The sequence below is a fragment of the Lissotriton vulgaris genome, chromosome 7 (genome assembly GCF_964263255.1).
Source record: "Lissotriton vulgaris chromosome 7, aLisVul1.2, whole genome shotgun sequence".
NCBI classification, from domain to species: Eukaryota; Metazoa; Chordata; class Amphibia; order Caudata; family Salamandridae; genus Lissotriton; species Lissotriton vulgaris.
In genome coordinates this window covers 1,605,872,891-1,605,898,530 of record NC_141695.1, presented here as the reverse complement: position 1 = coordinate 1,605,898,530, position 25,640 = coordinate 1,605,872,891, and the positions used below count along the sequence as shown (strand labels likewise).

The following is a 25,640-nucleotide window of genomic DNA, read 5'->3' as shown; positions in this document are numbered from 1 at the left end:
TCTCCCACTCACACAGGATACTTTTATTCAATTCACCAATCTGGAGGTAACACACAAACGTTGTTTGAGGACATTCAGTTTCCCTTAGTCTCTTAATTTCTGTGGATTTTATATCCTGGGGCTAAAATGTTTTATGTCTGGCTTTAAAATATGCACATGAGTGGACTTTGGCTTCAATCTGAGGAGTTTTAATCTCTCATCTCATGCTCTTTGGCATGTCATTCAGCCTTCAAAGAGGTGTGTACATTAGAATGAATTCCAGACTATTTTACATCTGTAAACTTCATTCAATCGCCACGCTGTTTGTCACATTCAATTATTTATCTTCTATACACATTCTATACAGAAAGGCTTACTACTTCTCCCTGCACTGGCAAAGCCAGCATGATCTGACAGATTTTTTATACTGTAAATTGGTGCTTTTTGATAACTCGTATTGTTTTTATATTGGTTAATGCAAGATTGTTAATGCTTTTAAGATACCAATTATCGAATAAAGCTATTTTTGATTGATTGAAGAAAGGCATGCTACTTCTCCCTGCACTGGCAAAGCCAACAGGTAGGATATTAATTTAATAAACTGCATTTATCTATGCCTGTGTGATCGTGCTTTTGTGGGAAGTAAGACATATTGACTTTGGCAATGCTTGTTTTTTCCTTCATTTGGAACAGATCACACATAAGCCTTAACTTTTTTTTTTTTAAACGAGTGGGCCAATTTCGTATCCTTTTTCCTCCACATTTTGGAGATTACAAACTTACCAATGGCCTGTGATTTACATTGGAGGAAACTGAGAAAAAAACAAAGATTAAGCAAAATTCTGTTATTTCTTTTAACAATTAGAAACTTCTATTGCTAGAAAGCATGTGTATTTTTTTCAAAAAAGTGGCATCTACAAACGATTTGTGTGAATAGAATGCCCTCTTACTGGCCTTCTGAAATTGAAGAAAAAAAAAATGTTACCACAGTTTTTTAATTTTTGTAAATGGTGGTTATTTCCTATGTTTACAGTTTCTACCTACTTGCCATTTGTGCTGCTAAAGATAGGTGTGAAATCCACAGGTGAATAAACAAAGCTAAACATTTCTGGAAACAATATAAAATTCTGAATTCTGCAAGGGGTAATTTGTGTAGCTCGTTTAAGTTTTTTTTCTCAAATGAACTAATTGTTGAAATGTTGAAGTCAGAAAATAGTGAGTGTAAACAGGGAATAAGAGAATTGGGAGAAAAGGTTTACATTTTTTACTTTTTGAAAGTCAGTTCATCTACAAAAGCAATGCACTGTTAAGTCCACCAGAGTTTCCAGTCACAGTGAAACATAGCTTCGGTACTTGTTCAAAAAGAAGTGATACTCTGCGCCAGCAACGGGTATGTGCCTAACAATGATAAATTATTGTCGCCACACCATGCATAACTTGAGATTGAAAAATTAAATACATCATGAGTATCGAGAATGAAAAATTAAATACATCATGGGTATCAAGAAACACTGAATTCTGAATTACCCATAATGTCAGGTGATTTAAGGGATTTTTGCAAAATGCTTTTGTGGACCTTACATTTAGATGTCAGGAAGTTTGAGAACATTGATAGCTAACAGTCAATGCCCTATCATCTTCTCACTTCAATTGATTTCCTCCTGCATTCATTCTAGAAGAAATACTGCAGCTGTTCACATGCATGACTGTCAGACAGATCGTTCTTCGCCTTAACAAATTTGTGTACCCATGATTCTCACATACAGGCTTCCGTGTTTGCACCTTTGTGGAAAAGGAGGTCAACAGGTCGGAGCTTCGGTCATCATCAAGTAGATTAAGGGCCATACACCATAAGCGTTTCCCATCATGATTACTAAGATCTCACCACCAAAGAAAGCTTTGATTTATGTTTTTTGATAGTGACAGTTCCTTCCTGGGTTCTTGCTTCGAATTCAGTATTCTAGAGGGAGAATGTCCCCCTCAATGACCAGAACGCCCCGTAACAAAAAGTTAAAATATTTTTTTTTTTAAAGGCGGAGTTCTATTTAAAATGCTGCAGCTCACACAAGTAGTTGTTTTGTTTTGGTGCAGCCAACTCCTTCTGTCGCACCAGGTAATGATGAGAGTCATCGTCTCTGGAACTACCTATATCGGTCTCAAGTTATACCTTTCCAGAAACCCTGGCAACAACACGCTTTCTTTGAGGCGCTGCGGCTTCAGTTTGCTTTGCAAGACAGCACAAACGAATACAATAACATGAAGTGCAAGTGGCTACAATCAGAGTAGTTAGAAAAATTCATAACCATTATTGCAAAAACGTACAGATTGAATTTATTAGAATATGTACATTGTAACCAAATACGTAATTTTCCCAATTAACTTTTTCTCCAGCTTCACAGCACTGGGTGGTCAGTAAATCTAATTCAGCCCTTCGTGTTCTTTAGGTGATGGGCAATGCCACAATAGCACGTTAACAAGTGCGCTGGTGAGAAAAGGCGATTGTCCGTTAAGGCGCGCAACCATGGGGTGCAATTGTATGGGTGTACAAATTACAGCTTGTCACTTGAGTAGCCTTAACTGTATTATATTTGCAAAAGAATGATGGTGATCAGCAAATAATTGAATAGAGTTATGATGGGTTGGAGTTTTTACATTCTTTTTGTAATGATTGAAAATATTAATCTCAGATTCTTTAATATGTTAGTAATGTGTCCAATCTTTTATTGCACTGAATTTCTTTTTTTTAAAATGTAAAACTTACACAAAAGTAGAAGTACAAAACAATTAAAGGTGTTAATACGCCTTAATTCAGACCCATGCACAGGTATTTTTTTTCCAAATATGGACTCTTTAGTCCGGTAGACTGGCACATCACTGATTTTTGGTATTTCATCATATGCTAATGCGACGTAAAGGTCTTCAAAGTTAAATCTCTTAGCTCCAGACATACATCTCCAAAATAAGGGACCTTCATCTAATTCTGGAAGAAAAGAGGTCTGGCAATGCAAGGAGGAGAATTAAAACAACACATACTTTTCAGTGGATGGATCATACTTATGTTTTTGACAAATTATATTCTGATGTTTCGTGCATGCTGAACTGGATATTCTAGGATCCCCAACTGCTTGCAGAAAAAAAATACAATGTTTATTTACCACAGGAGACGTTGCATTTAAGTTTATTGCATATGGATAGGAGGCAGCAAAGGTGGAAGACAGTATGGTATTACATCAACCCATTCTAAGCAGACATCCCTGAAGAACAGACTAAAAGAAATATTAAGATTTCCTTAATACCTTTGAACAATGTGGTCAGAAAGAAACTTCGATTGTGGTAGACATTATATCAAACCTGAAAGATTTAAGCGCTGCAAAATGTAAATGAAAAATGTTGGCCAATAATTAACAAAAGAGGACTCATAAACCTGTTTTGAGAAGTAGGTTTCTTGGTTTGTTATCCAATCATTGATCTTTTTCTTCCTCTTAGACGAACTTCATCCAGTTTCTTAATCACTGGCCCAGACTTTTTAGATGTAGCCGAGTAGCTCTTTAGAAGCGCTGCAAAAAGATCCTCTGTATTGGGATGAGTACTGAGGAATGCTTTCTCCAAGACATACAGGTCAACGCCTTTATCTTCTGGAAGTGCAGAGATGGAACTCAGTCCAAAATCTATTAAAACCACGTCCAGGGCTTCTGCTGGTGATCGTAATAGCATATTAGACGTTGTTAAGTCTCCATGAACAACATCTTCATCGTGCATTCGTGCCAAAATCTGGCCTATCCGCTCAGCGAGGGGGTAGAGTTTTGCAGTATCATTTTCAGAACGTTGCTGGGTAATAACATGATCCCGGATAGTGGTTGAATGTACAATATCCTCAAGGTATATACAGTTGGAGACATAGTCTACAAAGTAGACCACTGGAGCAGAAATACCTGAGAAGAAATGCACATCTGTTACTTCAGAAAGCATATTATAATTTAACATTGTCAACCATGTTTCAAATATAGAGCCCAACAGTTAGAGATTTCCATACCAAAGAGGTATGCAATTTTACTGGCTGCTTAGGCAGCCGATTGCCTCTGATCAGCTGTTCAACATTCACAAATAATGTGTGTCTATCAGTGTCTTATTCAAGGTAAACATTTTTAAAATTGAAGATACGGTAATTGTGCCAGGCTGCTCTCTCTCAAGAACGAGGTGGTGGGCTTTTGGGAGGTACTATTAGGCCGCAGAATTAACGTATCCCCCACCCTGATGCTCATGGCCTATGATAGCTGTATTGGTCTGGATACCACAGATAAATATTTTGTATTTATTGGCACAGCTGTGTCTAGGATAATAATCGCAGCAAGATGGAAGGATAATGATCCCCCCCCCCACATCACCTTTTAAATATGGTTAGCACAACTCTTGGGGGTATATAATCAAGAAGCAGCATTATAAGCGTGTAGGGGTAGGGAGGTTAGACAACTCGGGCGGGCAATTTGGTCACCTATCGTAAGGTGGAAAAAGAATGTGGGATGCCCCAATAGGAAGTGGCGCCCTATGGGAGGTATCCTAAACCATGGCATAGCAACTCAATGTATGTAATTAGGAAATGCTACCATCTGGTTTTTTATCTGACTGTTTTAATATGCATTTATAGTATTTATAATATTTATCATATTCCTCCCTTTATTCTAATAATACTATTTATAAGCGCCAGCTGTGTATATTTTTTTAGCCTAATGTATTGCTTTATTTCATATGCAAGACCTTTATACGTACTGCAATTGATTCTATGTGTATATGATTAAAAAAAACTAAAAACTAAATTTCTAAAACAGTGTACTTCTCGAATGATCCTCGTTGCCGCCAGGTGTGTCCAAGACCCTGTTCTGATGGATCCACTTTAAGTTCCCTCCAACATAAAGAGAGCTTTTTGAGAGGACTGGCTTGATTCCTTCATAAGTAAAACTTTGTCATTCCCTGGAATCAATGCTTTACTTCAAAGTCACTGACTTTTGATCAAGTCATATTCCTAGTTGCAGCTCTCCTATACAGGGAAAAGAATTCATTGATTTTTGATGCTTAATGTCTCCAATCCAAAAAGGCCACCATAAACTAGGTTACACTACCTCAATTCTGACAGCATAACCAGGTTACATTATTCAGCATAAATTGATTATGCAAAGGGAATGTTTTCATCTTCATTAGATATTTATAAAATGTTCTATTTAAAGATTCAGAAAACGTACTACAGCAAAATGAAATCAAATAACATCAGAGCTAGTGGGCACAGAAATATAGTATGTTTACAAACATAGCAATTATGTGACACCCAAAGTCAATCAATGGATTCTATACAACGGAATAATTAATTCAATAAGTTACTGCAAAGAAAACGTCATTGCCTATCTTTAGTTTAATGATCACTGAGCACTTTGAAAACGATATAACGAGAATAAACTGTGCTGAGCATGCCGATGGCCATATCAGTGGCGGTCACTATTACCAGCAGCATGGCTCTAGTGTTGCTAGGTAAGTGATTTGTTCTCTGTTGTTTTTGTTTTGATCAGTCATCTAAGAAGTTCCTTTGATGACACAGAATGTACCTGCTAAGAGCTTTTCAAGGTGACAATTAGCGAAAGGACCTGTGCCAAATTACAAATATGCACTGTGTCATATATAAAAGTATAAATTTGTGTTTATGCACCCACATCATCTGAAGAAAAGTGATCACCTGAGTGCCCTCTAAACACAGGTGTCTGGGGCTATGTGGGAAAGAGGCAATCAGGACTAATTAAGGTTTTGTAAGGGGCTCTGAAAGTCCGAAAGGAGGGACTGAGGGTCTCTTTCAGGTCACGGTTAGTGCCGGAAAAATAGCAGAGGTGCTTTGTGGAGCTCTGAATTGGAAGGATGGTCTGCGGGCTGACTGAGGTGCCCCTTCATGGCTAAATAAAAAGTGCTTATGAAGAAGCTCTGATAGACACTGGTGGCTGGCAGAATGGAGCCAAACACTGTGAGAGATGGTCGAGGGGCTGCAAGACTAGGAGAAGGTCTGTGAGGGTCAACAGACAGGTTGTGAGGGTTAAGTTAGGTAAAGTTCATTCAGGTCCAAATAACTTTTTATTTTCCTCGGAGGACCAGCAGAATGCGACGAGAGTGGGGTTTCAATGGCAGATCAGGGGCAGGACAAGCATATGCAAAACCAATAGGTCTCGCCTATGCAAGAGCTATTGGCTTTACCAATATGTTTTAGCCATGTTGTTCACAAGCTTGGCTGCTGTTCAGCATGGCTAAAGGTTAGTGGTGTAAGGAGAGTGGCATAGAGTGGAGTGTCAAAGTAAAGTGTTGGGGAGTGGAGTGTTATAGAGTGGCGTAGAGAGTCGTGTAGTGGTGTAGAATTGAGAAACATGAAGTGCAGTTTCTTGGAGTGGCGTAGAGTGCAATGGCATATAGTGTTGTGGCGGATCATGAAGGGATTACAGTTGTCGTAGCGTGGAAGGGCATAGAGTGGAGTAGAGTGTCGTGGGGTAGAGTCGTGTAGAGCAGAATGAAGTAGCGTAGAGGGTGTTGCATAGAGTATGCAGTTGTGAAGTAGAGTGGTGTAGAGCGGAGTAGATTGTCATAGAGCGGAGTCCCATAAAGTGGAGTAGTGTAGTGAAGTGGAATGGCATAGAGAGGAGTAGAGTAGCGAGGCATAGAGTTAAGTAGTGTGTCTTTGAATAGAATGGAGTAAAGTGGCATGGAGCGGCACAGAGGCAGTTGCGTAGGACATTGTGGAGTGGAGTAGTGTTGTAAAGAGGCATAGAGTGGAGTAGAGTGTTGCAGAGAAGAGTGTCATAGAGTGGAGTGTCAGAATGGAGTAGTGTGGAGTAGAGTTTAATGGAGTAGAGCATCAGAGTGGAGTGTCTAGAGTGGGCTGGAATAAAGTGGCATAAAGTATAATGGTGCAGAATAGATTGGCATAGAGTAACTGCGAAACTCTACATATGCCCCAACACTGAATGTCTCAAGTAATAGGACAAAAGTTACCTACAATACAGTGTATATGAAAAACGGAACACATGCTGATCTGGACATTAGCATGAAATGGGAAAGGTGTGAAAAATCAGTCAGTGAATAAGAAAGTAATATAACACAGGACCATATATCCAAGATCTAAGAATTCTGGAGACTATGGCGCTACTCTCTGGAAGCTTTGACAACATTCAACCATAAATGATTACATGTCTTGTTCTAGCTCTGTAGCATTCCATGGTATGAGGCTGAATGATATAGTACAGACCCTTGGACTAGTTTAAAATGTCTGTCTCCTACTCAAGCACAAACTTATTAATGTAACTTAAAGAGATGAAACACGTCTGAGACCAAGATCTGCCACAGCCAAATTTCCATCACAAGGATCATAGAGAAGAACTCAAAAATTGGAACTGAGAGAAGTATTGATTGCTTGATCTAAATAATCCAGTAGAATTGTGCTGGGACAAAGATGGTGGTTTATAACTAAGGGTACAGACATGCTACTTCATAGCTAAGTGTACACACATGCTTTAGAATGTCTACACGGCTCTGCTCCTACCAATGTCCTCTGGACCCTTTCTTGATGGCGACATGCTGTTGATAATTGATGGTCAGCTCTTGACTTTCACATTAAGACCCTTGACCTGCTACCCAAAGTTCCCTCACACAGCTTGACTCCAACTACTGCTTCACCTCCCTACATTCAATTGTTTCTCTACAATGTAAGGCAAAGGGTTTCGTTCTTCCAGGTCACAATCCATGAAGAAAAAACCCTTTGGTAAAATGCTGCAGTTTCTGCAAAGATAATCGAACAAAGAAGGGGTAGCCAAATAAGCCTCTATATGAACCTGGGCAACATCAAAGACAACAAGCATTTACAATGCAGTAGGTCTCGCATTTGCTAGAGTTAGAGCTATTGGCGTTGTAAATGACAATGTCTTCTACCTATGAATGAAACATCACGAAATACATTTAAAAAGTAAAACGTTGTATAGATTTCCAGTGCAAACTGAAGGTAGATTTACAATGGTGTAAGCTGTAGTCTTAACATGTGTAATAAAGAAAGAATTGGGACGGGGAGGATTAAAGTATGCTTGGGATATACGCGCTTAGACTTATTTGATCTATTAGTCAGATACACTTTTTTTTTATATACAGCTCAACTACAATCACTATGCTTCGAGAAGCTACGTTACTCGTCGCGTACCACGGAATTGACTGGATGTGCACTTATTACGTACTCTCTTGCAACCAGGGCCTCAGAGTACCTGTCGGTGCCCTGTGTTGTTGCTGCCTTTCCGCAACAAAAGACACTGATAAGTTGCATTCCTACTTTTGCTATGTCTGTGGCATAACCTAGTTTTTCGTCTTAAAAATCTGGTCACGTTACTAAACTCCACATCCCCTCCACTGTTTTATGGTATCCTGCTAGCCTGTGAAATGTTCTCCTCTCCTACAGTGCCCCCTTCAATTAGGTTTGTGTAGATTTAGGGTCCAGCTTCTAAATAATCTTCTCCGTCGCTGTGGCACCCATTTCCCCCTCAACAAGTCTCAATCCGATCTCCCCACTGCTTAATATATCACTCATCCTTGCCCTATGGTGTCACTTCATTTCCCTTTGTCGATCCATAACACTTTACGGAATCCTATTTTCTTATAATGTAACGCTCGCCTTCAGTGCCTCGACACACCCTACCTCGTTGGTGCCCTCTTTTGTTTTCGTCTCATTCGCTTAATCTGTTACCTGCTCACTCTCCAACAGAACCATCCTCACAAGTGCACGCTCACCCGGTACAGTACTGCAACCGATGAGGCAGTCATTCAAAGGCACCGGAAGCAACAGAGGCGGAAATGGAAAAAGTAAAGAGTCATGGTTCTTTGTCCGCCTTCTTAGGGTGGGCAGTGCTGTTGATTGAAATAGGGGACCAGGCAGCATTACCCTGATATATAATAATTTTAAGAGTTACTATTCATTGCTGAGGTATATAAACAGTGGCATGTTTTTATATTATGAACATTTTAAAGCTTTTTATAGTGGCATTAAAAGTCTAAAAGAAAGAATTTGCCGACTTGCTATGATATTTTATAAATATCCTTAGTTGGATGTATTTATCCGATTGCTTAAGTCATAATCTTAGACACTGTTTCAATTGAATCTTTACTATCCATTTCTCTCTATTGTGTACGTTGTATGCACTCTTTAGTGGCGGTAGTGTCAGACTATATTTAGACACCTGGAGCTGCAGACAGTGTGCAGCCCCAGCCCAGCCTGTCCAGCCTGCATGCGCAGAATGAGTCAGCTTTGGGGTCTTCGGCAGAGCCACTGCAGGAACGGGAGACGGGATGGGGAACCAAGGCGAGGGTGGACTCTGGAAAGGGACAAACCAGCATGCGCCTCGCGCTGAATGTTATAAAACAAAAATGAGATGGGAGGCAGCAAGAGGAGGAGAGAGAGAGAGAGGAGGGGGCCTGCGGCTGGTTCCTTGCGGGAGCGAGCAGGAACCATATGTTAAAGCTCGCTCACCGAAAGTAATCACCAAACGTGCACGCGTTGCATTCAAAGCAATGCAATGCGTGCACGTTTTTGACTTAAAAACTGGATCGATTGCTAAAGGTCTTTTTCCTAGGCAACGCATGCGCGCAGCATAGGCGAGACCTAAAAAAAAGGTTGCCCATAGAGATTTTTAGTTTAATACTTTTGCTGGTACTGCAATAAAGGCACTGCTCACTATTGGTAACTATATTTTAAATACATTTGCTTATTTAGTAAGCATTTTCTTTGAAGGGTCCTATCACATCATCTTGATACAAGGAGATATTAATTTCAATGTCAACATTTATTGTATGTGTACAACAGTAGCTTGAATGACAAAACTTATTATCATATCATCCTTGTATTTGCTGAAACCTATATCCGCACATTAACGTTTACACGCTATAGAGTTTTATCTGTTCACCAGCATGCTAGTGCGAAGGCTTGTGGTCATTTGAACAGAAAATGTCTGTCTGTAAATGATAGTGCGCTACCACATCACGCTTTAGTAATATTTCATTAAATATGAGAGTTTTTAAATATGAACAGAGTAACATTCCAGCTACCCCCAATGACAATGCTTTTAGTGAACTGAAAGGCAAATCAGGGGTCATGTGTACCCTATATGTGGACTCGATTGTTATTATACATAGATCAAAAGTCGAGTCTGTTAAGACAAACAAAACTGTTTTTTGTACAGCAGACATCTTGAACTCACATATTTCAAGGTGCTTCCCTAGGCAATAATGAAAAAAAGGAAACTGAGAAATAAAATATTTACCAGGATCACACACTTTGAGGGGAGTTTATGGGTCAACAGCATTACATTTTGGTCGAGTAGAATATTAAAGTTACTAGATCTACAGGTCTGGTAATATTTTTCTGATTTTTCAAGGCCTGGCAGGAAATTAATATCACCGGGGAGTAATTGAAGTAACAAAGGACTCATTGCCGCGTTTTGATTACTCTGTCCACAATGGAGAGACAGGCACCAGCCCATAGACAAATTCAGCACAAAAGGCACTGTTATTATAGAAACATGAGACCTATGACTAACAGACCTCAATTTAATCCGAAAAACATCAGTCCTGCCAATGTGATCTTAAATGTCACCAAATCTGAACCGGTAAAAATACTACTACAGGGATGTGGAATTCCTATAGCCTGGTGCCCAAATCATATTGTTTGGGTCCTGGGCAACAAGATTTCATGTGTATTTTGTCCTTGGGACAAGTAGGCCCAACCCCGATCAGCGCAAACCCTTTATCTGCCAGTTTACAGTACCACATTATGGATCAGGGAAGGGCACTGTCTGCAGTTAAGGTAATATTTTTGTCCATATGTTAATGCTGTTCAAACTTGTATTTATGGTCGTTAATTGAAAGCCTTTATTATTAGTGTGAGCGCTCTAAGTAAATGGTGTAAGCTCTGACTGCACTATGACAGTGGTTCCAGTATAAAAATGTGTAGACACATTTTCAGAGTTTAGCACTATGAGGCTAAGTACAATGCTCCCAGAATGCTCTCTGATTTGATGCAAATATTGCAAAAGCAAGATTGAAGATTCTTTGCTTTCAAAATAAAATGTTGACAAAATATTCAAGCTAACACAAGAGATGATGGCCGGAGCACTGAAACTTTTCAGACACTGGATTCAAGCTAGCCTGGCTGAAGAGGGCTGTTAGCCCGAAACCAGTCCCAGGATGCTTGTTTCTGGTCCAGGGAAGACATGAGCTGGCAGTTTGGGCTGGACTGTTCCCAGGAGGCACAGGGTCAAGACTTATTTGCATATAGCTGTGTCTGAACGGGGTGGCGAAGTGAGCTAAAAACAATGATGGATTCAACCCAGATCTGTGACCGGGGCTGAGTCTCTGAAAAGTGTCTGTGCTCCGTCCATCATCTCCTTGTGTTTGATAAAAAAATGAAAGCAGGAAAAAAAATCATTTCAATAAACTACTATAACATTTCAGGTACCATTTCTCTGCAGCATCATTTAGTTACATGTGTTGATGTATGCTAGTTTTTCCCAATAATATTCATATTATAAAATCAGTTTAACCAGTTTCAATAAGATTATGCTAAACAGAAATAAATAAGCATTGGCAAAGCCAGTACGTCTGAAATTGGTGGTCAGCTTTTTAGTTTTATCAATGTGTGACTTGTTTTGGAGTGGTTTTTGTAAAACCTTATTGGTGTGGGAGCTGCCTGGCCCTCACCATTTTAACAAACATTGGCAAAAGCGAAAATTGTTTTTGGGCTCAAAAAGCACACACTACCACAGTAGTTACTGGTACTGAACTGGCTGGTGATAGGCTCCTCGTGAAAGAGCAGAATGCTGTCACTCAAAGGGAAGTTAGCTGATACAGAAAGAGAGAGACAGAATTGTAATAAATGCAAAAGGTCATGGTTAACGCCAGACCAAATTAGGGGCCCAATTATTAAAGTGAGTCTCAAAAGTGCACCCATGATATATGTCCTTGCATTAAGTGCAGCTGTACGGCTTTCGAGAATTCCCAAGAATTTACAGAAGGACAAGAAATAGTACTCCTAGAAAATTTTTGTGAACTGCATTTTAGCATGAACAAATATGCATGTGTAGATTTGCTCATGCAAAAATATGAGTGTTTCCAAGTTCACGTTCCCTCCAACCACTTTTTTCCCAACTCTGGAAGAAGGTTTATGTCTGCCATTGTGAGGAGTACATTTCCAACATCTCTCAGTATGGGAAAAGATTAGAGAAGAGTTTTGGAAAACCCTTAAGACAAAGAAATTAGTGGGTTTGCACAGACTCAAAAGGGCATTCTAACCCTGGAATTATTGCTTACCTCTACCTTGTGCCCCAGTATGTAGCTCTACGGAAATGAGGCAACATAAGGGGATTGCAAGTATTCAAACACTACTATGGTATGAGCCCTGGCATAATCAGAGAGGCTATAAAAGAGCTCTTATATAATGAGACTGCTACCATACATTGTCGCCGCACTACATGGCACCAAAGGGACAAGTGGTTTTTGTTACAGGACAAGTAGATTTATGAAGCAACCTGCCCCATGGACAAGTAGATATTTTATTAAATTCCACACCCTTGTTTAACATTACTGGGTTACAGCAAAACTAACACTGCATGTTTTTTAATTTGGCTTTCCCAAATGAGCTGAAGACCCACGTGTTTAAATAGATTGAAACAATAACAGCACACAAGATTATCTGGTGCAGTACTCAAGGGTAGCTGTTGCTCTCCATATGAAGACTATTAACACATTCTCCAACCATTTACAGACAGACGTTTGGCGCTCATTCGGGAAGGTGTACTATGGCATCAAAAGCTATGGTGATATATTCTGAAGGCAGCTGACTGGTCTGCAGTATCAAAATGTCACCATCGCAAAGAAAGAGGTGGTCAGGAGTAAATATTAACTTTGTGACCAACTATGACTTCTTTGCTAATGTCAGATGTTTTTACTGAAGCTCTTTACAGCCTACTGCTTTCTGGCTAACGTTGTTCAGTTGTTGAAATCCTGTTATTTAGGTAAAGGCTGGTGTCAGAGTAAACCTATTGAATTTAAGAACAATCCTCATCGTTCACTTCCGTAACAGAATCGTGGCTTATCTGTTATCTAGTAAAATCAACATTACAAACAAAAGTTTACAATTCCAGTTAATTGCATCAAGCGCACATTGATTCCTCCTGCACGTTTGAAATGCTATCGATCTGGAGGAAGAAAACGGTCCAACTAAATCAACTTATTTTAAAAGATATTATGAATTTACATGACGCCATTAAAATCCCCTGGCTATCCTATGTTAGACAGACTTTTATTTCTCTGCGTTTGGCGGATCTTTATGACACCCCAACTCTTTACGAATCCTTCCTAAATCGAGACTGAAAGACCTTTTTAGGGCTAAAAGTACACAAGATAGATGGGAAAGGGATAAAGGGACAATAATGGCATATCATGCCACACCCCCTGTGTTGTATGGCCCTTTTATTCCAACCTTGCCTTTGTAGAAAACTACTAGCACCGTTAGATCTTGAAAAGATTTCGCTTAAATTACGTCCCTTTAATGTTGGGCTATCCGCCATACTCATATTCATTTAACCATCTTTCTGTGTGTCCTTGTGATGGTAAGTCAAAACAATCAACTTCACATATTTTATTTTATTGTTCTCTATATGTGGCAGAAAGGAAGGCGTTTATCGTCTCATTATTGAGAAAATTCAGTCTGTGAAACTGTTCTGCAGCACTGTTAGTCCTTCAACAATTAGAAACCCCATATGTATGTTTTGTGACTACATCATTTTTACAGGAAGCCATAAAAAACAGAGGCAGGGCTACTCTAATAATGGCCTAACCCAGGAAATGTGCACACATAGTTAGCAACAAACTAATGGTAAATTTATAGCCCAGTTAAATATGAACTTTGAGCTATACCATCTGATGGTCGGAATTTGCTTGCTTATATGGAGCATTTCCATAATGATATGTGATCACTGACAGCTGAAGTTAAAAAAAGGAGAACCCAGGTTACCTATTTCAAGCTTAAAGGATAATTATTTCTATTAGGGCATTCTAGATTATCCAGGCTTTTGTATTCTGCTACAGCAATCATTTTAAAGAATTGTAGTAAATTCTGATTTTAAATAATTGTGGCAAAATGCATTTTTTATCTATTTCCCTTGTATAATGTAGTACAGGTCCTATCGTATTATTATTATTATTATTATATGTAACTAAATTATTTTATAAACTTTATGCCGATTGATAGTACTGTAGCTAAAAGTATGTTTAAGAAGTTACATTTCATGTACTTATATTCATTTTTAATGCAAAATAATTAAGTTTGCAATTGATTGCACGTTTCAAATAATAAAAAGAACATTTCTTCGGTCAGTACTTTCAATTAAGGTAAAGTCATGAGATTTGCACCCTTCATTTTAACAAAAAAATAATCAGAATTTTAGAAATCACTGTCCCACCTGCTTTCCTGCATCTAAGGATAGAGCGGACCTCTTGGGATGTCCTTTTGTGGGTCAACTTCTCATCCAGAACAGGGTGTCGGTAAGCTTTTGGAAATCTTTCTTTCACAACAGTCGCTTGCCCCAGGAAGGTGCCCTTGTAGATACGAGCTTCAGCTCCTTGCTTAATAAGGCTTAAAGTTTTTAGAAAACTGCAAGTCCTCTGTCGAGCACACTTTTCTACGTCTCCCTCCATCAGTGATGTGAAGGAAGCCTAAAAATAAGAAGGATCTCAGAGTAAACTCTAACCAAAATAATGAGTTGGTGACAAGAACAAATATAAGCATTTCATCTTATAACATCACACTTTTCCAGCATCCTTCCAACGCGACCACGCCTTTTTGTCATGCAAGCCATACCAACAAGATTTTTGAACAGACTCATTTAAACATTTCAAGAGTTTAACATCAGTTCAGCAATCATATGACCAAGCCATAGCTATGCTATGAAAATTAACAATGTTCATGTAAAAGTGACCTGAAATTTTGGATTTTAGAAGGGCTTGACATTTTCTACATCTCTTTATTCTCTATTGTTTTGCAATTTGTCTATTAGCATGAAAGTAGCTTTGAGGGCAAAATACTCACCATCTATATTTTCCTTTGATAGTGTTGGTCTCTGCATCGAAGTTAAAACGTAATGTAATACGTGTCAAGTCCAACGCAGTTCATCAGATTACAGGCTATGGTTTGTTGGTGCTGAGCACCAATATCCATTTAAGAACACTGGGACTTATGCACAGGAAATTTTCAGAGATTAGGATAACAAAAAAATATCTGTGTTTGAGTCTGAGGTCTTTGTTGATCTCACTACACAGAACCAAACATATGTTTGTGTGCCAAATTAGAAGCAGCGGTAGTGGTGTATCTGCTTTGGGTGCATGGTACCTTGGAATGCTTCAGAAAAATGTCTGACTCTGCTGGGCCCAGCCCTACCAGTAAGCAGGAGAACCCCAGAAACGTTGTCCCACTCAAGCCAGACAGTGTGAAAGGTAATGCCGCCTAACTGGGCCCAGTAGTTACAGACAGTCTCCTGGATCCGGATCTTTGGTTTGAGTTACTCTTTAAAGGATCAGAGAAGAACTTGAGAGATGTTACACAGTCACACTGTACAACAGGCTTCCACTCAGTTAAGTCTGTTTATTGCAGTTGCTTTAACGGCAGAAACAAGTCTGAGGCCAGGAAGCCAATCTATCAAATAGGCCCAGCTGGAAGGAGCTAGCTTGAGTAATAAAGTAATTTAGTGCAGAAATCTCGAATAAGTAGAAATTGCGGCTTCAATAAGGCTACATTTAAGAAAGGTGACAGATTAGTGGGATCAGCTGCTCTCTGGAGCAGCGAGAACGTCCTCTGGAAACATCCATACTACTCTCAGAGCTGCACAGGTCTGACAGATCCCCCTACTGGTACTCCCCCTTAATGACCACTCCTTCCTCTACTAAACCCTGTTCTTGTGCCCAGACCAATAGAAGTTTTGAGGCTTTGCAGTCCACCACATAAAGGGTTCATGTTATGCTGCTCGTGGCCCAAGCAGTCCTTACCCTTCCACCCGCTTTGCTTGTCTTCCTCATCACTCTCGAGCCCCTGCTTCAACCTAAAATATTAAGTATATGAAAAAGTGAAGGCTAAAATGCTTGAATTAACCTCAGCCACTGGCTATTACTAGGGCTGCATACCAGTCCATTGTTATTTTGCACACCATGCCACCTCAGATTGAACCCTGCCATGTACAAATCAGTCATGACCCTGCTTCAATGGCAAACGTCCAGCCCGAAATGCAGGCAAGGTCAACATTGAACCGTTACAGAAGCAACCTAGGGCCGGTTTTGCCCTCGTTATGGCTCATTTATACGATGGGTTTAGCAAAAGTTTTTTCCTTTAAGGGGTTATTTAGAAACTTCAATTGCTGCGTGTTCTGTGGTATCCTCTGGCGTGGACATTCTATTTTTGGCAGTTCGATCTTGGCTGGCAAGAGGGGATCACGCTCTAGAAGGCTGCTCTCAATAAAGACTTTCTCTATTCATCTCCGCTGTCAACATTACGTTCTTCGCTACATTTTGATGACATTTTGCCAGCCAAGCAGCCTATGAGGTGATCGGCTGACCCAACCAACTCCCTACTTTGTCTGTGCCTCTGGACTAATGGTCAGAGCCATCTAGGTGTCTATTATACGTGTGCTTCATATGCGATTACACAAGGAGTATTTTTGTATGAAATTTATGTCGCACTGCAAAGAAAATTGATTTAGGGCAACTGGATGCGAGAACTCTTACCTAGTTTCGACCATGGGCACTTGCAACCATTTTTGCAGGGGCGACAAAGTTTGGTCTGTGATGTGATGGAGAATCGCATTGATACCAGCAGGGTGGCGGTCAGGCGCTGGTGGAGGGTGGGAAACAGCAGTAAGCTGGGTGTAGGGAAAGCAAAGCATATACATCTATTGTATGAATTGCACAATGTGAAACCTAAAACTTGAGATTAGTCCTGGCTTCTCCACTTAACTAAATTGTGTGATTCTAGACAACTGTTTTATTTCACATTCCCTCCTTTTTTACTATCACATACGACAAGCTTGAAATACAGGACTTCAAGGATGTGTACTGTACAAAAAGTCTCCTGGGTTTGATTTAATAAACCATAATGTTGTTCATGTATAAAATAAACCCAGCCAACCCAAAGAGGTCACATAACAACTGACTGGCCTATTAGTTCATGGTTAGCATTGTTTCCAGGATGGGGGAGAAGAATGCGCATTTCAAAATTCAAGTCTGAAAACTATCACTTTAAATACAAACACTTCTCAATGCACTGATATAATCTGATGCACTAAAGTCAGGGGTGTGGAATTTATTAAAATATCTACTTGTCCATGGGGCAGGTTACTTCATAAATCAATTTGTCCTGTAACAAAATCCTCTTGTCCCTTTGGTGCCATGTCGTGCGTTAACAAATTATGGCAGCAATCTCATTATATAAGTGCTCTGATATAGCCCCTCTGATTATGCCAGGGCTCATACCATAGTAGTGTTTGAATACTTGCAATCCTCTTATTTTGCCATGTTTCCGCAGATCTACATACTAGGTTGAAGGTAGTGGTACGCAATAGTTCCAGGGTTAGAATGCCCATCTGAGTCTGAGCAAACCTACTAACTTGCATGTTTTAAGGGTTTTCAACAACTCTTCTCTAATCTTTTCCCATACTGAGAAATGTTGGAAATTTACTCCAGGCAGATGTAAACCTTCTTACAGAGGTGGGAAAAAAGTTGTTGGAGGGAACGTAAACGTGCAAACACTCTGATTTTCGCATGAGCAAATCTACACATGCACATTTGATCATGCTAAAATGCAGTTCCAAATATTTTCTAGGAGTACTATTTCTCATCCTAATTGTGTAATTTCTTGGGAATTCACGAAAGCCGTATAGCTGCACTTAATGCAAGGACATATACCATGGGTGCACTTTTGCGACTTTCTTTAATAATTGGACCCCTAATTTGGTCTGGCGTTGACCATGACCTTTTGCGTTGTTTAGAATTCTGTCTCACTCTCTCTGTATCAGCTGGCTTCACTGTGGGTAACAGTATTCTCCTTTTTCACAAGGAGCATATCTGTACACAAAGTAGTTTGGTTCAGTGCCAGATTCTACTGTGGCAGTGCGTGCTTTTTGAGAGCAAAAACATTTTTTGCTTTTACCAATGTTTCTTATAATGGTGAGGGCCGGTCAGCTCCCACACATATAAAGTTTTACAAAAACCATGGCAAAACAAGTCACACATTGATAAAACTAAAAAGCTGCCCACCAATTCCAGACCTACTGGCTTTGCCAATGCGTGTTTATTTTTGTTTCCCATAATCTTACTGAAACTGGTTACACTGATTTTCAATTATGAATATTTTTGGGAAATACTAGCCTGCATCAACACATGTTACTAAATGATGCTGCAAAGAAAGTGTGCCTGAAATTTTACAGTAGTTTAGTGAAATATTCTTTTCCTGCTTTAATTTTTTCATGAACATTTTATTTTGAAAGCAAAGAATCATCAATCTTACTTTCAAGCTTCTTCAAATATTTGCATCAAATAAGAGAGTATTCTGGGAGCATTATACATAGCCTCATATTGCTAAACTTTGAAAACGTGTGAACACATTTTTTTACTGGAACCACTGTCAGTAGTACAGTCAGAGCTCACAACATTTACTTAGTGCGCTCACACTAATAAGAAAGACTTTCAATTAATTAGCCATAAATACAAATTTGAACAGCATCAACATATAGAAAAAAAAATATTTCCTTAACTGCAGACAGTGCCCTTTCCTGATCCAAAATGTGGTACTGCAAACTGGCAGCCAAAGGGTTTGTGCTGCAGGGGGTTGGGCCTACTAGTCCCAAGGTGAAAATGCACATGAAAATGTGTTGCCTTTAAGCCCAAACAATATGTCCTGGGCGACATCCCCCCATCGCAAGACCTCTGCAACTCCCTCGCCTCCTACTTCCACAACAAGATCGCGGACATACACAACAGCTTCAGCACTCAACCGACGCACGCCACGACCGAACCACCGCCCCCACCACCACCCTCCGCGCCTGGACTCCGATCAGCACCGAAGACACCGTCCGCACGATGAACTCCATCCACTCCGGATCTCCGACCGACCCCTGCCCTCACCACGTCTTCAACAAGGCCGACGCTGTCATCGCACCCCACCTGCGGGACATCATCAACACCTCCTTCAACACCACCACCTTCCCTGAGAGCTGGAAGCACGCCGAACTCAGCGCTCTACTAAAGAAACCAACAGCGGACCCCACCGAACTCAAGAATTACCGCCCCATCTCGCTCCTCCCGTTTCCAGCCAAAGTCATCGAGAAGACCGTCAACAAACAGCTGGCCGCCTTCCTCGAGACAAATGGATCCCTCGACCCCTCACAGTCTGGCTTCCGAGCCAACCACAGCACCGAGACCGCCCTCATCGCTGCCACCGATGACATCCGAGCCCTGATGGACAACGGAGAAACAGCGGCCCTCATCCTCCTAGACCTCTCCGCGGCATTCAACACTGTCTGCCACCGCACCCTAGTGCAGCGCCTCAGCAACGTCGGAATCCAGGAGAAGGCACTGGAATGGATCATCTCCTTCCTCGACGGAAGAACACAGAGAGTCCGCCTACCACCGTACAAGTCAGAGGCCACCGAAGTCATCTGCGGCGTCCCTCAAGGATCCTCGCTGAGCCCCACCCTCTTCAACGTCTACATGAGCCCCCTCGCGGCCATCGCACGCCAACACAACCTCAACATCATCTCCTACGCTGACGACACCCAGCTGATCCTCTCCCTGACCAACGACCCCGCCGCCGCCAGAGCCAACCTTCACGAAGGGATGAAAGACGTAGACGAGTGGATGACGACCAGCCGCCTGAAACTGAACTCAGACAAGACGGAAGTCCTCATCCTGGGCTCCTCGCCCTCCGCCTGGGACGACTCCTGGTGGCCCCCGGCCCTGGGCACCGCACCCAAACCGACAGACCACGCACGCAACCTGGGCTTCATCCTGGACTCCTCCCTCTCCATGACCAGACAAGTCAACGCCGTCTCCTCGTCGTGCTTCAACATCCTGCGCATGCTACGGAAGATCTTCCGGTGGATCCCCACCGAGACCAGGAAAACGGTCCCCCAGGCCCTCGTCACCAGCCGACTGGACTACGGCAACGCCCTCTACGCCGGAACCACCGCCAAGCTCCAGAAGAGACTCCAGCGGATCCAGAACACCTCAGCCAGACTCATCCTCGACATCCCACGACACAGCCACATCTCCGGACATCTGAGAGACCTGCATTGGCTCCCCGTCAACAAGAGAATCACCTTCCGTCTCCTCACCCACGCACACAAAGCCCTACACGATCAAGGCCCGAGCTACCTCAACAACCGCATCAACTTCTACGCTCCCAAACGCCATCTCCGATCAACCAGTCACGCCCTTGCCGCCGTCCCCCGCATCCGAAGAACGACAACAGGAGGAAGGTCCTTCTCCTACCTGGCCGCCAAGACCTGGAGCTCCCTCCCGACCGACCTGCGCCTGACCCAAGACCACCTCTCCTTCAGGAAGAAGCTCAAGACCTGGCTGTTCGAGCAGTAGCAGCACCCTCCCCCCCCCCCCCCCCCCAAGCGCCTTGAGACCCTCCGGGTAAGTAGTGCGCTTTATAAATGTCTTTGATTGATTGATTGATTGGGGCTATGGGAATCCCACATCCATGTAAGGTGAAACTGTTCTGCATGTTAATGGTATACAGTTTTTGAATTTTAAACAGGCCTTTATCATATTTTACATATTTGGTGTAAGCGGTCTTTAAAAATAGTTGTTTCTAAATGTAAGCTTGCAGAACAACCTAGTTACTTCCTTTCTTTAACTTAAATCAACCTTTAAGTAAATGATTGCCTGTTTATTCAACATCTTTTTAATGTTAGTGTTGAGTTGAATTAACAGTATACCAATGCTGCTGCTTTTGACCAGGGGGCTCCCACGTAAAGGTCAGGAGAGCATGCTTTGAATATCACTGGTTTAACGGTCACAAGAAGCTACGAGCGCGAGGCAGCCTCTAGCTATGAGCTGTTCTCCAGTTACAATATCCGCCACAAAGCGATTGCAAGGTCAGCTCATGTACAGCACAAGGTTAGCACGCCTCTGTTCACGAAATCGACCACAAATGAATTTTAAGGCTACCATGCACAAAGCAGACCAGTTGTTCTCTGTGTGGGATTACTTGCGGAATCCTCCACAGCACACCATTGCCTACCGTGTGATATTAGAGAAAAGTGCCTTACTTCTTGTGGGTTTTCCTTTCTGCTTTTATGGAACAAGAGGGTATGCATTATGTTTCGTCTAGCAATGCTTTTTGCCTTTTACGGGATATTTAGAACCATGTGTTATTGTGTGTTCTGTGTTGTCCTCTGGAGTGAAGATTCGATTCTTGACAGTGGATCTTGGCTGGCAAAAGGGGATCACGCACCCGGAGGCTGCTTTTAATAAAAACTATATTTATTCATCTCCACTGTTAACATTGAGTTCTTCACCACACTCATCAACTAAGTATAGCTTGGTTCCAATGTTATAGTGTGCACAAGACCCACGTCTGGGCTTACCGGTCCCACTTAGGGTGACACACAAAAGTATACAAAAAAAAGTGATGGCTGGAATGCTTGAATTAATCTCAGACACTGGTAACAACTCGGTCCTCATCCCAGCCCACCGTTATTTTACACACCATGCCACCACAGTTTGGACCCAGCCATTTGCAAACCAGTCTTGACCCTGCCCCAATGGGAACAGTCCAGCTCGAACTACGTGGCTAGGTCCTCCCTGATTTTTTGAATATTCAAATAAAACCACAGTTTTTTTGTATAAACTAGACTTTTTCAGTTCTCTACATTTTTTAGTATGATTGTATGTACTGCAACTTCTTTTAAATTCTAATTTTTCAATACACTCCCACCTCCACAAACATAAAAGTGGTGCCACTGATGGGAAAGGATATACCATATGGCAATAATAGGCAGGATGAACAGCTTTACCTTTACAAATTTGAAACGTCCAAAATGGGGAATTCGTAAAAATGATAGGCAGTTTACTGTACACGTTCTTATTATTTTTCAGACATAACATTCTGCACATCAGATACTCTGTTGGTACATGTATTTAACTGTATTTCTATCACGCACACTGCAAGAATTGTTCAGTACAATGGTGGTAATATTTAACCAAGATTAACCATTAAGGTAAGGACTAAGGACAAAGGGCCCGATGTAGGTAAATCTACATTTACCACTTCATAAATACCGAATCATACCGAATCGGTATTTAGGAAGTGGTAAATTAGAGGGGGGGGGGGGGGGGGGAGATGTAGGTATCTGTAAGATTCGGTATTTACCGATTCTGTAAATACCGATTCGGTATCCCCTATTGCTTCCTATGGGCCTTGAAGCCCATAGGAATCAATGGGCATTACCGAATCGGTAATTACCGATTCGGTATTTTTGCGATACGGTAATTTTACCGAATCGGTAAAATACCGAATCGGACAAAAAAAGGTCCCCTACATCTCAGTAGGCCAAATACCGGTCGGAAACGGCCGAAATCGGCCGTTTCCGACCGGTATTTGGTACCTACATCGGGCCCTATATGTGCCAAATGTGCAAGGTAAGGTAGGCACCCAGTGAGGTAGGTGTTTTCCCCCATACTGGTGTCAAGGGATTACAAGATGTAATTAAGGCTGTAGGGTTTCCCGTTAACCTACGCTTTCAGACATTGGAACACTTATCACAAACTCTGGATAAATATTTGAAAGGAAAAAAAAATCCAGTGGACCAATGAAACTAGTTTGTAATAAATTCAGTTGGCATATGGGTTTTAGACTATATATGTTGAGAGGGAAAACATAAATTCTACTGGTGAAACACAAATAGTAAGTGAAACTAATAGACCATTGACTAGTTTCACAAGGCAGCTGGTATTTTCTCTGCAGCAGTTCACCTTATGTTCAAAACATCATAAGGGCAAATGGGTCTGGAAGGAAATCTCTGTACTGCTTACAAACAGTAACTCTCACCAGTGCTGTGATGGTCTAGCAGAGTGCAGTAGGCTGGTAGAGCAAAGGCACAAGTCGGAGGTACATCAAGGTAGACAGCATGCACACAGTATTTTCACAGGGTGGACGCTCTCTACCCTGTAAAGAAGTTGGGTAACACTAAAATATACTGAGTTTGTCCCGGTGTAAGTTTCAGACACCAGGACACATTCAGCGGCATCTGAATGTTGTCTGTTTTAGTTCTGAGCAGCAACTGCATGCAGCAAGGGGGCTTTGTTATTTTAACCCCTTCACTGCGGCGGCTATTCACCCGCAGTGCTAAGGGGGTGGGGGGGGCCACGCGGCGGTCCCGTGCTCGTGACGGAACCGCTCCGTCACGGCACGCGGGAGAGCTGTGCTTGTGACGGAACGGTTCCGTCACGGCCCCGCCCGCGCTAGAGAACGTTAGCGCAGGCGCGGAATTCGCGCCGCGCAGGCGTGTTGCGGGGGCCGTGACGGAACCGTTCCGTCACAAGCACAGCCCACCCGAGGCTCGTGACGGAACGGTTCCCTCACGAGCATGGGAGGGGTTAAATTCCAGTAGGTCCAAAACAAAGGCCGAAGTTAAGGGCCCATCGAGCCTCTTTTTGTTCAAGTATTCTGGCTAGGAAATATCTGGAACTTCACACATAGATGCTGTCGGAAGGGAAACAAAGGAACACAGCTTATCACTTCACAGGTAGTTGAGAGTCATGACTTTGAGCAGTCCCTGGATATAAGTGATATGCATGCACTATAAGAATGTCAGGTGTGTTGGCCTGCCCCAGTATTTACACAACAATTCCAATACCACTATTTTGTTTAATTTATTTTATAGCTCTACTTATCCCAGTGCATGATGGTGTCAGAGCGCTTTACATCACACATAAACATTACATCATACAAGTGTGTAAATCAATGTACTGGGTGTGTTAAATAAGACAGTAAGACTTAAAATGTGCTGGAGTCACATATCCTTCATAGCTCACGGTGCTATATTAGGACTGCAATTTATGAACTGCAATAAAAAAAAAGATCTGTTTTAAAACCAGTAACCATTTACCTATCTACATAGAATAAACATTTTTGTCTGATGTTATGCTTAGCAAGAGACACATTAAACCTCTATACTTCTTTGATTAAAGAATGGGACTAAACAAAACAAAGATCACTCCAGCAAATGTGTTAACATCCAGAGTTTTCATTATTATTATTCCCTGAGATCCCCTTGGCACAAAAAGACCTCTGCAGCAGGTGTGTTAACCCCAAAAGATATTTTAAAATCCAGACTGTGCAACTATTTGAACAGAACAGATTTACTACCACATTTCTCCATGTTGCCAATTTCATTGTTGCAAAGTTTTTGGTGGGATTTTTTTTATGTATAGGTTGAGGCATAGTTTTTGAGTCACTTTTTGGGTACAAACTCGACGCAAAATCTCATAATGAGCTTAAATGTTCTTTTGATAAACCTGCTCAACATGTGTGAGGTGCAAAGATCTGATGTCACTTCTTGTGATGCCACATGCAGTGTAGTCACACACCATGATGTCACTTGCATTCTGCCTAACTTGATTGGTACCCCAAGTAAGTAAACAAAACGTGTAAATGGACCGGTGGAACCACAATTTCTACAATTCAGAAATCGAGCACTTGATCCATTACATGATCTAGCAAGCGTGTAATGCACGGGAGGCACAGGGTCAGCCTGACGTGCTTGGACGTCTTGCATACTCGAACTCTCAACCTCATGCATGAAAGGCGGGAACTTTGCTGCTGAGCTAGCTTCAAACTATTCAAAATTACGCGCTCTCTTCTGAATAAACCGGTGAGAACCGCAGTTTCTTTTTCGCTAGGGGTCGCTCTTGTAAAGATAATTGAAACCATGCATTCCCTTCTGTTTTTGTCGTGCTGACGTTTTCTTAACAGGGCGTAGCTTAAATGTCTAATCCTATGAAACAACACTAAATTTGAGAGCAGTCCTCGGAGAGACCCAGCATATTTTAATATTAAAAGAAGCCTGTCTCCATTCCGCTTTGCAGACTTTAAGCAGAGTACAGTGCGAACAAGCAGTGCTTCATTAATATTACTCCTTCCTCGGCCAGCATCTCAAGCTCGATTCATACAGTAATTCCAAACCATAAGCTGACCAGTAGATGCATAACAAAAAAATCCTTACGTCGCGCGTTTACCGTTATCAAAACTGTTGACTGTACAGTACCTACAGAGAAAAGCACATTCCCGGAGCTGAAAGAGAAAGCACGCCGCTGCCCGAGACCTGCGTTGCTTGAACTCAAGAGCTGAAATGTCTCAGCAGAGGACGTACTATAAACACGATTAAAAAGGAGTAGCCATCTTGGAATTTAAAGATATAGATGTAGTAACCAGGTACTTACTGAAAATATGCAAATACAATAATTTAAAAGCCTCATCGTTATCTTTGCAAACAAGTTAACTTGTAAAATCAAGTTTTGTCTCTTAATGAGCGCAAAATACAAAATACGTTTAT

At 41.5% G+C, this 25,640-nt stretch overlaps 1 protein-coding gene across 7 annotated transcripts; it reads right to left on the bottom strand.

Moving 5' to 3' along the window:
- Nucleotides 1-3,141: 3,141 nt before the first annotated feature.
- Nucleotides 3,142-25,457, bottom strand: TP53RK (TP53 regulating kinase). Of its 7 annotated transcripts, none has more exons than XM_086932530.1 (4): nt 25,357-25,434; nt 16,807-16,940; nt 14,496-14,748; nt 3,142-3,911 (listed from the first exon to the last, which is right to left on the bottom strand). In XM_086932530.1, exons 3-4 carry the CDS (start codon nt 14,728-14,730, stop codon nt 3,433-3,435), a joined length of 714 nt encoding a protein of 237 aa, XP_086788656.1. In that variant the 5' UTR covers nt 14,731-14,748; nt 16,807-16,940; nt 25,357-25,434; the 3' UTR covers nt 3,142-3,432. The 7 variants fall into 7 exon arrangements, with proteins under 7 accessions (XP_086788656.1, XP_086788657.1, XP_086788658.1 ...); XM_086932531.1 differs by having other exon boundaries at nt 25,353-25,430; XM_086932532.1 differs by having other exon boundaries at nt 16,807-16,912; nt 25,357-25,426.
- Between the last annotated feature and the right edge of the window lie 183 nt (nt 25,458-25,640).

Excerpts from the sequence above, each read along its gene's own strand:
- TP53RK (XM_086932528.1), bottom strand. The coding sequence starts at position 14,730 with ATGGAGGGAGACGTAGAAAAGTGTGCTCGACAGAGGACTTGCAGTTTT. Across the intron at positions 3,912-14,495 it reads CCTTAGATGCAGGAAAGCAG|GTATTTCTGCTCCAGTGGTC; the intron begins GTGGGACAGTGA and ends ATTTCTTCTCAG.